Genomic DNA, 15,735 nt, shown 5'->3' on the forward strand with positions numbered 1-15,735 from the left:
AGAATTGCTGAGCTCCTGCTCAAATGTCCATTCGATGGTCGTCTAAACACAGGAAGTATTGAAGCAGTTCAGTCTTTGTTCAGGTTTGAGAATGATGTATCTGCTGCTTATGTACCTCCTACTTACCACAAAGAGGTTCCGGCAGTCACTAAAAGCCCTCTGGCAATAAATCTAAGAAGTGTATTTTCATGGAACACTAAAGAGGGGGCTGTAGATCTTGACCTCATTCTTGGCAGATAATCCTGACACCACTTTGAGATGCAGTCTCTGGGTCAGTGTTTCATTGATGATAAAGCAAGGAGAATATCTATTAGCTTATCTTGTCCATCCTTTTGTCAGTTCATGATTGTTCCCTACAGTGGATTTAGGCCTAGATCTTTAAAGGACTTCAGGCATTGCTCAGCTTTCCATTGGCTGAGGCGATAGAAGTCCTGAGCCTGATATTGCAACTGGGAACCAACAGAGAACTGAGTAACTTTTAAACAGAACATCAAAACTATTTTGCAAATGAAATAGCTACTGTAAAAAGAATGTGCAATTTTATTAAATTTAAAAAAGTTCACAAACAAAATACACAAAGAAATTGCATCTGAGTTTATACAAACTATACATTATCTTTACATGACTCAGACTCATTAAAGGAACATACCAGTGCAGCTAAGAAACGTCTTATACAATCCAGTGTAAAAGCTCCATAACATTCAGTTATCTCACTGACTGTTTAGTAAGATCTTTCCATAACTTGCTGTGAGGAGGGGCTGCAAAATATTGCCCTAAAATAGTATCCATTGTCCCGTGCCACAACTTTGTTAAGAAAAGACAATTTATAGGGCTGCCACCAATGTGCACTGCAGAACGTCTGTGGATATTGGTGGGAATTTTACATGCAGGAGTTGGCCCAAGACTATAAAACCATTCATGAAGATGAAATGGGGAAGGGCAGCAGGGATAGGTTGTTGTTTTTTTTCATAGAGTTTTTCCCCTGTCCTGTCAGGTGTTAAAAAGCCTGGCACAAAATGAGGAAAATGGCTCCTTTTCCAACTACAAACATGATCACCTGGATTCCATCTGCCCCCATCCCTGTCTCCCTCTCACTGTTACCTCCATTTAGCTGGTCTTCTCCCACCCTCCATCCCCTTTTTAAAGCTGGTTCAATCCTCCATTACCCCTTTTCTTTATTTGGTCCTCTCTTCATCCCCTCTGAAGAGATTCTGGAAACAGAGAAATGTCAGCAGAAAGGCATAAGTTGCTGGAAAGAACTTGAAGGCTCATCTCAAGGTAGGTTGCCTTTAGACAAAGGAATGAGAACATATGAGTCCGTTTCAGAAGTCAGCAGAGACCAGGTTTCTGTGGCTGCTCCTGAGCAGATGACCGTCTCACTAACCTTTCAAGTTCAACAGGAAGATGCATTGCCTCAAGTGTTTTGCACATGGCTGGAATCAGCCAACCAATGTTTGACAGTGTGGGAAAGCTATTCCAATGAGAAACATTAGCACAGATGAGTAACTATGTACAGCCACCGAGACCTGTCCTAGAATTTGGGGTCTGCAAAGGACTGGTCATCAGATTAAATTAGAGTAGCCTACACCTGGCTACCTTGGACCTCCAGGGGCTGTTCCAGCAGCCAGGAATAGCTGGAATGCAGCTGTACTTTGGTCCCTACATCTAAGGGAGATGGTGGAGTCTCTATGCTATTCTGGGTTTCCTCCTACCAAGGGGAAATTTTCAAGTAGCTGATTGAGCTTGTTTTCAGCAGCTGGTTGAGCTAGCTTTGAGCTACTTTGCAACACTAGAATGAGGTGCAAGAATCTAGCCTTACAATTTTTGGAGTATATAAAGTCATCTCCAGCTTCTCCCATTTAATCTCATTTTTCCCATTCCCAGTCCTTTGCACAGGAAATCATTATGCTTGTCCTGACACTTGTCTCTAGAAAACCATAAAACTCCTCCAATATCATATGGGCAATCTGAAATAAACGGGAAATCAACATATCGCCACTCAATTCAGTAGGATCAGAATTTGAATCATTATATACAGAGACAAGCAGCTAAATGTGCTGATATACTGAAATTGGCTTGTCTAGCATGCCTTGATCTTTGAGACTCTGTAAATATAGTCTATGAAACAATGTGAAGTTGTGATTTCATGTTGAAGTTGTGATTGTTGAACAGTCTGTTTCAACATCTTGTTGGGAAAGGTAAGTGAGAGATCGCAGAACCCTGAATCCAGTTCCTGAACATGAATAGGAGAGAGAATAAATATTCATTTTCAAAATCAAAACTTCCAATTTCAAATCTTTTGCTTCACAGAAGCATTGTATGCAATTTGACATGTATTTCTTGTTAATGATTTGGGCCCTCAGGTTTTTCTATGACTTCCCCACAGTCAGTTCAAACAAACTTTCCATTCATTCAGATATGTCAGTTTTCAAATCTCATTTAAGACCAGTTAAAAATCTGATTGCATATTTCCACAGTCATTTTTCAGAATTTCTGTGCAGCAGATTGAACCCTTTTAAATGTCTGTGGATTTCTGTGAAGCTCTTTTGTTAAAAATCATTCACATTTTCTACCTTTAATTTAACCTTTCCCGGTAATTTTTTCCTTTGTCATCTTATTTAAAGGGCTCCACATCAACAATAAGTGAATAACAGATTTGGGTGAAACACCATAAGAAAGCAACATTATCACTGCAGATGTGATTAGTGCAACATTTGACAAAAATGCTGACAAAGTGCCACCTGTAAATTCATAGGACTGGGTAAATATGCTGGGATTTTCATGCCCCTACATCAGTATGCTCCCATCTTTAGGCTGAGCAATCTTGCTAATGTTCTAAACCCTAGTGCTTACAATGGAGATTTGCATGTGAAAACTCCAACACCGGCCTTTGATTGTTCAATTTCACCGTGCCAGCTGCAGTTTCAGATACAGTGGGCATCACAAAAAAGAATCACCTTATCCACAGCTATAGGCCACTGTTCCCATAGACTTAATTCCATCAGACTGTGTGGGAAGCGTGGTGATTATTATACAGTTTTATATTACGGAAGCAACCTCTGATTATTTTTAATGGTGACCTCTGTAGCGTAGTCTTCTTTACACCTGTGAAGCTTCATCCTACATAAGTCTTAATGGCTTGTTCAAGGGGAGCAGAATCAGTCCATTTGAATAGCATTTGAATGGACCTGCTTAAATACAGTATGAGCATGTGGATCTCTGCTGTTTTCAACTGTCCTCAGAAGCTCCAACGTAACTTTCCATTCTGTAGCTCTCAGGAAAGCCAGTGTAGTTGCTACATTTTTTCCTCATTCATAAAGCAGCAAACAAGATGGGAAAATTCAGTAATAATTTCACCTCTTCTTAACATTACCTGTGAAAATGATGAAAGCACAATATTAGTTCTGTGCCCTTCAGCTTCATCACCAATGCTCATCTCCATGAAATCAAAAGTAACTGGTGTTAGTGACACTGACATCAGTAGGGTTGTAATTCTGATTTAATCCAGTGTATGCGAGATCAGAATCAGGTTCTAAGATGGCCTGCAAATTTATTGCCAGGAAACTGGGCAAACAAACTGTGGATTCAGAGTCTGCAAACTGCTTATACTTCAGAGTCTTGATGTACAGTCTCTGGAAAAACTAAAAGACACAATGTCTAATAATAGCATGCAATGGAGAACAAAGAGGGCCATTCAATGACCAGAATGCATAAAGCTTTTGCGCTCTGAGCAGGTCTGGGAACTCAAGAGGATGAGTGGAAGATGCTGAATATACCATGCTTGGCTAAGAGCATATATGCTTCCTGCAGCATGATGTTGAGTAAAGTGTTAACTGTGCTACTACTATTTCATACAATATCAGAGATGCCCACTGGATACTTTCATAGAAACCACCTAGGATCAAGATTTACAGCCTGAATCCACATTGTCTCCCAGCCACAAACTGGATTGAGAAGGGAAAAAGGGACTGACTAGATATGATCAAGTTGTCTCTTGTCAAATCACTCCCCCCGTCACTTTCCAAACCACTGTGCATTCCCACTCTAGATGTTTTGCTTTTTATCCAAGCACGAAAGGAAACAGTGGAAAATACTGTGAACATTTTTTCTAAACATGTTTGTAGAACTGGAAAATTTAGGTTGTCAAGCGGTGGCAAAGCTCCCACTTTGTAAGGCAACATCTTGAAAGAATACAAACTACACAGTGGACTTAATCCTGAAATTCTCACCATAAACCAAATGGGAGGAATCAGTGATGACTTTGCCTAAGAAGCAACTTTGCCTGTGTAAGAATTTTGGGAATGCTCATTGTGTTTCTGGAGCCATCCTGGGAGCATGTGGCTTGGTGAAAACCTCTGGGTGGATCAGAGCAGCAGTATAGTGCATCTGTTGCATGGTGTTCAGAAGATCTTCCAGAATCTCTAACCAGACAGCAACAAGGAGGAGGGGTTTGGCAATCATGTGAGTGCCGATTTAAAATGCAGACAAGTTTTTTCCAAGGCATTAACAGGAAATAGCTCAAATCTTTACATGTTGACAGACTCTTCTCTCAAAGTTTGTATGTTCCATAGTGACTACCAGCCACTTACTGGCTTTCCTATAATTTGTTCTTTGTTTTTTTTCCCCACAGCAGGGTTTCTCTTCGGTTCACTGGGGAGAACAAGGATCTTGGCAACAAAGCTGATCCCTTTCCCCATATCTGTAGGACTCCATGAAAACCAAGAGGACTCACTTAAAACATTGTTTTTTCCCACCCTCACCAAAAAGGACTCTTGCCTCTCAGGGCACTAATTGTTGCAACCCTGCTCCACCAATGTCCCTATCCCAACCGTATGAGCCTCTTAATAACCAACTCCTCAGACAGAGTGTCCAGATTACAGGGTTAAAAAAATAAAATAGTTCAGCTACCTTCACAGGATCAGCTGATTCTACAGCAAACTGATTCTAGAATCTAGCTGTTGAAGGTGCTCCAGAACACCATAGGGAATAGTAGGATTCCACATCCTAAGAGACAGTGAATTGAAAAGGAAAACAAAAGATTAGCAGAATTTTTAACTTGCAAACTTCCATCACTATTTCTTTGCAACAGCTGCCTTTCATTGTTCTTTTATTTAAAAAGTTGTTACATTTCGTCCCACTCCTTTTATTCTAAGGACCACAGACCTATATTCTTTTCAGAGGAAGAAAGAGAGGAAGGGAAAACCATTCAATCAGAGAGTCCTCTGTGGCTCAGGTCATAAAATGAGTTACGTTCACCCCTTTGGGAGCAGTGCTGAGTTCCCACCAAAAACCCTGACCCTCAGTGTTTGTCAGAACTGACAGCTCCACTCCCCCAGAGCACTGGCCAGTGATTGAAAGGGGTTGTCCATCTGTCTGCCTTTCAGAACTGGCAGCCTCACATGCCACAAAAAGGGATGTGATGTGAAGTATTAACATATGCAAAGTCAGCTAGAATACAATGCAATGGGCAAGCTGCAACCGGGTTACTCTCTAATTCTGTCCCTTAGTTAACAGCCCCCCTATTGTTAGGGGAGAGGTGGGGGGCAGCAGTCAGTGAGAAGGAGCATACAGAATGCCACAAAAGCACAGAAGCAGGTGAAAGGAAAAGACTAGAGTACATCTGAAAAAGGTAACTTTTCAATTGTTTGTTTGGAGTGTCCTGTTTATAGAATTGACCAGACAACTACATCCCTGCTATAGAATTCTACTGAATGGTTTAGCAGAAAGTGCTTTCTATATTTGTACAGGATTTTAGCACAATTCCTATAGAATCCCACTGATTTCATCCCAAGAAAGAATTTTATAAATCCACATTACATCCAATAGCACTAGTCCAGAGGAGTTTATTTCTCCCTGTTCTGGTGAGCCTGTGGGGATCCTGAGCGGAGATAGGACACAGGGAGGAGGACACTAGAAACCCATCATAGAAAGGGCAGTGACAAGGCTAGCAGGTCTTATAATTAACTGTCATGAGAGTTGTCCTATACTGTAGCTCTTACATCAGAGAGCATGTATTTTTAGTGTGAACAAACCTTCGCTTGAATGCTGTTATCAGCAATGGACCTGAGTCACAAAGTTCAGTTTCAGACATGCATTTCCCCAGACAGGAGTGTTTGGATCCTGGTTAATAGCCCTTCTCTAGCTATTATAAGGGCAGATTTGTTTAAGATTCCAGTTCCAGTAAGTCCATTTGTTAGTGCTGTAGCAAAGGTCAGTTTAAAGTTAGTTATGTAGCTACAATCCCTGATGTAAGAGCCACTCTCCAGCATAGCTGCCCAGGTAAGTTAATGCCATCGCCCAATAACCCTTGGCAGTGCCTTTTAAAACGCAGGCTTTGACTAGGCATTTCAGCATCAGACATCGCACTTTTTAAAAAAGTTTCATTGCTTTGTTTTGTTGGCAGCTCCTAGATTGCGGTGGGCACACTTTTTGGCCTGAGGGCCACATCAGGTTTTGGAAATTGTATGGAGGGTCGGTTAGGGGAGAGGGTTGTGGCTTGACCCCCACCCCCTGTCCGCCCGCCCTCCCCCCCCAGGAATTCCTGCCCCATCCAACTGCCCCTGTTCCCTGTCCCCTGACCACCTCTGGAACGCCCACCCGACTGCCCCTCGCCACCCCATCCAACCCCTCCTCTCATTTCTGATGCCCCCCCCAGGACCTCTGCCCCATCCAACCACCCCTTTTCCCTGATTGTCCCCCGAACCCCTGCCTCTGATTGCCCCCCGCCGACCCATCCAACCCCTCCTCTCATTCCTGACTACCCTCCCCCTGGGACCCATGCCCCTATTCAACCCCCTGGTCCCCCTGACCCCTATCCACACCCTCACCCCTGACCACCACCCAGAATTCCCCTGCCCTCTATCCACCCCCCGGTCCATGCTCCCTTACCACGCTGCCTGGAGCGCCAGTGGCTGGCAGAGCTACAGCCGCACTGCCTGGCTGGAGCCAGCCATGCCATCACCACTGTGCAGCACAGAGCATCGGGTCAGGCCAGGACCTGCAGCTGCGCTGCCCCAGAAGCTCACAGCCCGCTGCCCAGAGCACTGCGCAGGCAGCAGGGCAGGTTGAGGCTTCAGGGGAGGGGGGACAGCAGGGGAGGGGCTGGTGGCTAGCCTCCTGGGCCAAGAGCTCAGGGGATAGGCAGGAGGGTTCCGCGGGCTAGATGTGGCCTGCAGGCCATAGTTTGCCCACCTCTGTCCTAGATGAAGCCTGTGTCAGACTGGCATTAGCACAGTTTTCTTGGGCCTGTGAACTAAATGCTGTTTGCAATGTTTTTTAAGTCTGGTATTTAAGCTCTGGAAGCGAGTATAGAAATGTAAATCCAGTCAGTGCCACATGAAGGAAAATGAAGCTAAATGCCATTGTCTGACTTGACAGCAGAGTTCAAATAAAACATTTTAATAGCGATGATTTTATATGAAGTGTAACAGGCTGTTGAGGGGAAGCGTCTGAGGACAGTAAACCTTTACTTTCTAACATCAGTGGCATGCAGTTCCCAAATGGAAGAGTAAAGGTTTACTGTCCTCACACACTTCCCCTCGACAGCCTGTTACCCTTCATTTGAAATCATCACTATCAAAATGTTTTACTTGAACTATGCTGTCAAATCAAACAATGGTATTTAGCCTCTCCGATTATAGCGCTTATGCTCGTTGTTGGCCTTTTGAGGTACGTTCCCATGTACAGACACTTGAGGTCAGGCTGTGACTGTGGAACATCTGCCTTTTCTTGTGTCCCTTTGGTCTGGAAGAACCCTAGAATGCAGAATGGCCCCGTTAGGCAGGAGGTGGGGTCACATCTCCCCCATCCCAACCCACAGAGCAGGTCAGGTACATTGTTGGGAGAAACCTGCATGGTGGGAAGCTCTATGCAGGCTGTGTAAATGGCACAGGCTAGCCCTTGTTGTCACAGAAGGGGTTAGAACCAAGAGAGCGCAGTGACAGACATTTCTGTCAAGTCAGTTGCTACTTTTAGTGATATTTTTGGTTCCTGTTGCAAATCTGGCGAATCCATTGACCAGCATCAGAGCAAGTCCCAACCCAGTTTATAGATCTAAGCTACAACGACACAGTCCAGAGACTTACGCCACACTCTTGATGTGGGGGCATTTTCGGAGGCTATCAGTCAGCTTCTGGGCTCCGGCATCAGTTATCTTGTTATACTGAACACTGAAGGCAAAAACACATTTGGTGGCTGTTAGTCTAGGACACACTAACCATCACAGTAATCAAACATCATCCTTGAGATAAAAGGAGATATGAGGATTAATTAAAAAACAAACAACAACAATTAGTCCTCAAAGGAAAACCCAGGTTGCCATCTGGTACTTGATTAAGACAGACAGTCTCCTGAGCCATCACCCTGTCAGTCCACACAAGTTCTCCATCCTCCTAATGTTCCACCTTCTTCTACCACTTTTCTCCCATCCCAAACTCAATCTTCTACTCTGTTCTCCCATCCAAAGTTGGCTTGTAATGCCTGGAAAGTCCCACCCCCACCTCCGACCCACTAGGTTCCTTTCCTCCTGATTTTAGGAATCTAGTACTGGCAGGATTAATTGTGACATGCTACATGGTTAATTATAAAACATCCGAAGTGCTATGAAGTCACCTCAAATCCCTTCAGATTCTGTGTGGTTTAGTGGCTCCTGGACATACAGTTATATCTGCAACGGTCCCTTAAATCTTTCTAATTGTTGGTAACTACATCTGGACCCAGCACATACACATTTCTCCTGTCCAAGGAAACTGGGGAAGGTATATGGCTTTCCTGCTCTCTCAATGAATCAGATAAGCTGTAGTGCCCTTAAGAATCTCACTGGCCTTCTCAAAATCCTGTGGCTTTCACTGTTTGTAGTGGGTAAGAACTGTATGTTCTGAAAGGGGGTGCAGAATTGTCTTTCAGGCTTAACCATAAATACTAATGCTTTATTAGACTCCATCTTGTAACCAAGCTTATGTCCTATTCATTGTCCCCTGGGTTTCCTCTTCCTATCCCAACCTGCCACCACAAAGCTTTCCCCAGTTATTCCCCCTCAATTCTCTCCTTCCCCTCTTCTCTCCGTTTCCACAAACACAGGGGTGCAAATTCCCAGTTTCCAAGCATTTGAAACTCCTCAGCTGATGGTAACAGCAATAAAATATTAATCTGCAAGATCAGATTTTAATAGTATCCAAGCAAGCTTTTTTCCCCTTTATCCTCTCTGAAGATTTGATACTTACTGTAGCACCCTCAAAGATGCCATTGCAGGAAGTATTTTTGCTATATTTTCCGCTCCAGCATCACAAATGTAGTTATTGTACAAACTGTAGAAAATACAGACAGCAGGATCACCATTAAATAAAGCAAAATGCTCACTAGTAAGTTAAAGAAAATTCCAGACATGGCTGGTACGTATTAGGGTATGATTAATTCTTATTAATTTGCAACCATTCTGTAGATTATGGTTTCAAGACATTTTAAATATCAAATTACAGTCCTATTGAGAGCCAGATAGTCCCCTTATTCAGTTTACAAACATAAATCAAAAATAGGATTAGACATTTAAACAGATAATGAGAACATCATTAGCTATATTAGATACGATTTAAAAACCTGCAGAGGCTAAATATTTATGCTTCAGGGCACAAGGGTTAGGAAGAAGCTTCCCTTAGAAGCAAATTATTCCATAATCAAACTGTAAGGTTTATTGTGCCTTCCTCTGAAGCAGAGGTGGGCGAACTATGGCCCGCGGGTCGCCCGACCCTCCCTGCCTGGCCCCTGAGATCCCAGCCGTGGAGGTTAGCCCCCAGCTCCTTCCCTGCTGTTCCTCCTCCCCCGCAGCCTCAGCTCGCTCCGCCACCGGCTCAATGCTCTGGGCTGCAGGGCTGCGAGCTTCTAAGCCATGCCTGTCCCAGTGCTCTGTGCTGCATGGTGGCAACAAAGTGGCTGGCTCCAGCTGGGCAGCACGGCTGTAGCACCACCAGCCACCGGTGCTCCAGGCAGTGCGGTAAGGGGGCAGGGAGCAGGGGGAGTTGGATAGAGGGCAGGGGACTTCGGGGACTGGGCAAGGGGCAGGGGTGTAGATAGGGGTCTGGGTGGTCAGAGGGCAGGGAACAGGGGGGTTGAATGGGGGCAGGGATCCCGGGGCGGGGGGGAGAGTCAGGAATGAGAGGAGGGGTTGGATGGGGTGGCGGGGAACAGTTGGGGCAGGGGTTCCTGGTGCAGTCAGGGGACAATGACGGGGGGTGGATGGGGCAGGGGTCCCAGGGGGCCGTCAGGGAACAGGGGGTTTGCATGGGGCAGGAGTCCCGGGGCAGGCGATAGGGGCTTTGACCCCCTCTCCTACCCGGCCCTCCATACAATTTCCAAAACCCGATGCGGCCCACAGACCAAAAACTTTGCCTGCCCCTGCTCTGAAGCATTTAATTCTGGCCCATGTCAGGCAGGATACTGGACTAGATGAACCATATACCCTGAGTCAAGTCCCAGCCTGTTGGGTGTAGTTTAGTTCTCTAGACCTTGATTCTGCTGAGTAGACCCCTGCAAAGCTTGTCACACAATTGAGGCCTTGAATAGCAGTTCCATGTGCAGAACTATTGATCAGTGAGGAGTTCTGTGTATGGTTTAAAAGCAATGTACCTCTTGGTACATATTGCTAAGTTATGGACTTGTATCTCCATATCAGATTAAATTTTACATTTATCTTCTCCCAAATAAATAAGATCTGGTGCTGCTGGTGTTTAGGAACTATCAAGATAGAGGCCTCAATCCTGGACCCCTTGCTCAAAGGAGCAATCCCACCACTTTCAGTGGGACTAACCATATGAATAAGGCCTGAAGCTCCAAGCCCATAGTGAATTTATTACAGTATGTGGGCGTTATTCATCCCAAGTATAGTCATTATCTTCTGAACTAAGGCACAGAGACACTTTATACAAAGCAATAGAATAGAATAGAATAGAAACTCTCACCTAAGTGTCTTTAATGAGGATAACGAAGGAAGAGCAGTAGCTAGTTGTTCTGCACCCAAATCCGTTATCTTGTTCTGTGATAAGCTATTATAAATAAGATGTTCTTGTTAATAGAGTTTAATTACACCAGGTTATCACGATGTTGGGTAATTTTTTCCCATGTTGCTCTAAAAATTTGACACTGAGATGCAACATGAGAATCTAACCCTATAGCCACCAATACTCTGACATTTTCCCATCCCAGAATCATTTAAGATGATGATGTCCTTCAAGATTATCTGAGAGAAGACTGGGTCAATGTGGAGCAGTTCTGAGGACCGTAACCAATATTTTTTTTGAAAGCTGATAAACCAGATAGAGGATTTAACCCTATCTGAAAAACAAAAACCTGAAATCTCCTCTTGGTGATTTTCAATGTCTAATGTATCTAAATGAACAAAATATATATTTTGCTAATTAGGTCAGACCCTGCCATCCATCCACACTCAAAGTCACCACTGCCTTCAATGGGTATTTCACATCTGGAGCAATGGCAGGATCAGACATTAAGAAATTTCTCTTAATATTTACTGTGCATTTGATATATTTCTCTGTAGTTCTTGTAAAAGAATTGATGTACGATGAACAAGGCAAACATGAGAAGAATTAACTGCTTGCCTTGAAATGAAATTAGGAAGCCTCAAATGACAATCCCAACTCTGAGTGCCATAGGATTAGCCTATTTCTCTTTCCTGGCTCCCAGAAGTTGGCATTGTTAACCTTGCAACTTACTTCAACGTTTCCAGTGATGTCAGCTCAGATAATACTTCACAGAGACTTTTTGTTCCTTCATCTCCTATTTCATTTTCACTCAGAGCATCCAAGCTGCAGGACCACAAAGCAAGACATTACTAGGTTTCCTTTTAACTATTTCCTGTCCATTGACCATTTAAGATATCTGCTCATAAATTTGATTGGCTGCTTCTTTATAATGGACCCAGTCAATCAGGTAAGTGCAGAGCTTAAATTCAGCCAGAGCTGTCTGGAGAAGAGGCCTGGTAAATATTTTCAAACCCTCTGGAATTTTTATAGCATGTTGGGGGTGGAGGGGTGCTACGGGAAATACTCTAAGAATTTAAGCCCTGGGTAAGATCAATCTTTCATATTCGAGCTCTTCTAATAAGCAGCTCTCGTTGCTTTCCAATCTCAGAGCCTAAGAAGATTTTAAAGAAGAATAGAACTACATGACCCACTTCCTTTGATATGCAAATGGTAGCACTTAATGCCCCACTTACATTACAAAAGGAACATTGTTAAAACAGTTATGAAACAGTTGTGTCCCAACTGAATTTCCTCCCTACATGTACAGAAAAAAAAATGATGCTATAACAATCATCTTCACTGCTTCCTCTCCTGGATTAGGGAGGAGAAAAACTGAACATCTTCTCACTGCACTTCCTTCTGGTGGAAGGGATTTTAGGTGGGGGTTTTGGCCAGAACAGTCCCTTTTTTAAGTCCTGTCCTGACCGTCCTGACTTTTTTTGGCGAACAGGACAAATGCAAAATTTGCCAAAAAAGTGCAGTGCGACCCCTAGCAGGATGTGTAGGAACTCAGAGGGGGGGAGGCATGTGGCAATGCTAGGCCAGCCCCATGCAGGAGGGAGAGCTCAACAGCAGCTCTGGCCTGACTGGCCCCGCATAGGCGAGTGGCAGGGAGTATTGGGTTGGCCCCATGCACCAGTGGCAGAGAAGGAGGCCTTGGGCTGGCCCCATGCAGGTGGGTGGCAGGGTAGGCTCAGGCTGGCCCCACATGCTAGGGGTGGGGGGGTCTTGGGCTGGCCCTATGAGGGTGGGTGGCAGGGTAGGCTTAGGCTGGCCCCATGTGCCAGGGGATGGGGGGATTTTGGGCTGGCCTCATGTGGGTGGGAAGTTCAGGGAGGGCTCAGACTGATCCCATGAGTGGAGGGAAGCTTCAGGCTGGCCCCATGCAGGTAGATGGCAGGGGGGCTCAGACCACCCCATATGCAGGGAGGAGATGGGGGCCTTGGGCTGACTCTGTGGGGTGTCCCATTTTCCCTTTGGGAAAATATGGCCAGCCTAATTTTAGGAGTCTGGATTTGAGGCCATACTGCCCTGCTAGTCTTATAGACAACACTGGGAGCCATGGAGCATAATTTGAATTATGCTTGCCTTTCCTGAAACATCAGAGAATGGCCACTGATAAAGTAGGATCTGGATCATAATGGGATAATAAGCTGAGCCAGTAAGGCAGGATCCTGTGGGCTATTATGTTGCCATCCATCATCTCGTGGAATGCCCCATAAAAAGCAGTGGACAGTTCAGAGTGATAATCTATGGTAGAATATTGCCCTTTGTCTCTATGCTATTTTGTTTCCTGTTCAAAGGAACTTAAATATCTGGAGATAGTTGGCTTGACCTCAGTGTGAGAGGGAAGTATTGAAGGTTCAGTTATAAACAGCTATTTTTTTGGCTTTTTTTTTTTTCAAAAATAAAGGAATGGGTAAAAACACATGGCAAAAGTGTGTTGTCATAGTATAATTAAGAAACAGCTAACAGTATATATCCATACATAGATCCTCTCTTTCAGAAAAGGAAAAGAAAAGCATTACCAGTGGCTTCACCACAAAGCATGTTAATTGCTCCGTTAGTGCTAAAGCAGTCATGATCCTCCCCCAAGCAGAGCTTAAAACTAAAAGAAATTATGGAGATCACAGCCATCAATCTGAAAGCATCTTAAGAGGCTCTTGGTACCAACAATGAAAAACAAGAGGACGTTTTGTCAGGGCTCCTCTACAAGGCAGAGATTCAACAGCAAAGTTAGCTGTGGCCACAAAACAAAACAAAAAACACCCTGCCAACCTGAAGCTCCAGTCCTGCTTCCGCTGCCAAATGGCTAGAACTACAGTATTTCCAATAGTCATTGCAGTGATCAGCCACGCTCTTCGCTACAGTGGTGCAACCTCACTGATTTAATTGGAACTGTGTGTGATTAATGATCATTCCCACAAACAGTGTTTACAGGCTCAGGCTCAGAGTGATTTTCCTCAAGCCAACATAGAAAGTCAGCGTCAGAGCTGGGATTAGAACTAGAGCTGGGCAGAACATGCAGTTCTTTTGCAATCTAAACACTTCATGAAATCGGGTTGATTTTTCAAGAATTTTGTTTTGGAAGAAAACCAAAAAAATTTCTAAGAATGTCAAAATATCCTGTTTTAACATTTTTGGAATTAAACCTTTCAATTTTTCATTTTAAAATGACTGTTTCAAATAGTTTTACTTTTAATTGAATTATAACACAACATAATATACTGCACAAAAGTCTAAATTTAGACATCTGGATTTTGTCAAAATGAAATGTTTCAATTGACCCAAACTATTTTTTTTCTGCATTTTCTTTCAGAGAACTTTGAAATTCTTAGTTTTCATTATGATTGGTAACAAAGCCAAATTCTGAAATCTCAAAATCCTTCACTGAATGGAATTTCATCCTCTGCACTGCTCTAGTTAGAATGAAAGGGTTCCTGGCTCTGTTTGGAACTCAGTATATAGTCACTTAGGCAGTGTAGTCTGTTGTTATTTTTAAATTTTAAGATAATATTTTGCTGTTTTTCAGATACGCTAAAAATGGTGGTGATACTGGGTGTGTCTATGTTTCTTTGATAATAATTTATTTGGCTCTGGTAATCATTCAATACACACAAATTCCTATTAATTTACAATTTATATAGCATTTTCAACCAAGGGTGATCAGATGAGCGGGAGATAATATCGGGACACATGGGGGGTGGGGAGGGTGACACAAGCCGAATGCTGTGGAGCAAAAAAAAAAAAAAATTAAAAAAAAACAGCTTAGTGCTGCCAGCGGAACGAAATATCGGGATAAATTGCAAACCAACCAAAGATCAGTTGGGTTGCGAAACAAACATCTAAATATCAGGACGGTCCCGATTTTATCAGAACACATGGTCACCCTGTGTATGCATGGTAACTAATGGCACCTCACAACCACCCAACAAGATAGGTAGATTATATCCACTTTGCAGAGAGGAACACTGAGGGTCAGATAGATTATGGGATCTGTCCAAAGACACAGTGGATCTGTTTGGCAGTGCCAGTAGGAGAACTGAGAAGCCTTGATGTCCAGGCTGCCACTCTAGCCAAACAAACCATACCTCAGTTTGTAAGGTTACCTATTTTAGAGCAGAAAAAGAACCCCACAGTGTTTGCCTGGAGGCTGTTTATGGTTAAGTTCCACCCACCACTATCCATGGACAGTTGGAGAAAAAATATCACTCACTCTAAGTGCTGGAGAGATGGAAATGCTGCAAGAATTTCAACAAGCTTTAAGAATCCCTGAAGGCCACACGCTGGACCCAGTCTGCAAGGAAAAACACTATGGTCATTTCACAGTACACAAACAGCATAACATGTGGTTTTGGTTTTGTTACCAGCATTCATTTTTCCATAACACAGACAAGATTATGCCATTCATATTTAAGCAAAACTCTTTACTGCCTCATTAACTCTGCTTTAGAGGTAATGCACAATATGGCCCTACGACATTAAATCAAATATAGCAGCGGTTCACACATGAGAAGTGTTGCACACCTTTTCCTCTCCCTCATTTTTCTTTGCATCTCTCTTCTCATTCATATCTGATCTCATCTTATTGTGTATTTCCTGCTATTTCAGATTTCTCTCATTTAAAGTATTTTAAACCTGAACAAAGTTATTTTTGTCTCCTCTCTTTTTAAAAGAAAATTCTACCACGGGCTGCATGCAA

General features: G+C 43.5%; 1 protein-coding gene across 4 annotated transcripts in view; it reads right to left on the reverse strand.

The window, feature by feature from the left end:
* Positions 1–517: 517 nt before the first annotated feature.
* Positions 518–15,735, reverse strand: part of CIITA (class II major histocompatibility complex transactivator) — a 64,153-nt gene continuing 48,935 nt past the window's right edge. For all 4 annotated transcript variants that reach the window (XM_050966402.1, XM_050966403.1, XM_050966404.1 and 1 more), the window contains 7 exons: positions 15,250–15,330; positions 11,724–11,816; positions 10,953–11,036; positions 9,222–9,305; positions 8,085–8,168; positions 4,909–5,004; positions 518–3,373 (listed from right to left, as the gene is read on the reverse strand). In XM_050966402.1, the coding sequence (XP_050822359.1) occupies positions 4,929–5,004; positions 8,085–8,168; positions 9,222–9,305; positions 10,953–11,036; positions 11,724–11,816; positions 15,250–15,330 (502 nt within the window). In that variant the 3' untranslated portion in view covers positions 518–3,373; positions 4,909–4,928. The remainder of the gene's footprint in view (positions 3,374–4,908; positions 5,005–8,084; positions 8,169–9,221; positions 9,306–10,952; positions 11,037–11,723; positions 11,817–15,249; positions 15,331–15,735) is intronic.

Source organism: Gopherus flavomarginatus, chromosome 9, assembly GCF_025201925.1.
Source record: "Gopherus flavomarginatus isolate rGopFla2 chromosome 9, rGopFla2.mat.asm, whole genome shotgun sequence".
Taxonomy (NCBI): Eukaryota; Metazoa; Chordata; order Testudines; family Testudinidae; genus Gopherus; species Gopherus flavomarginatus.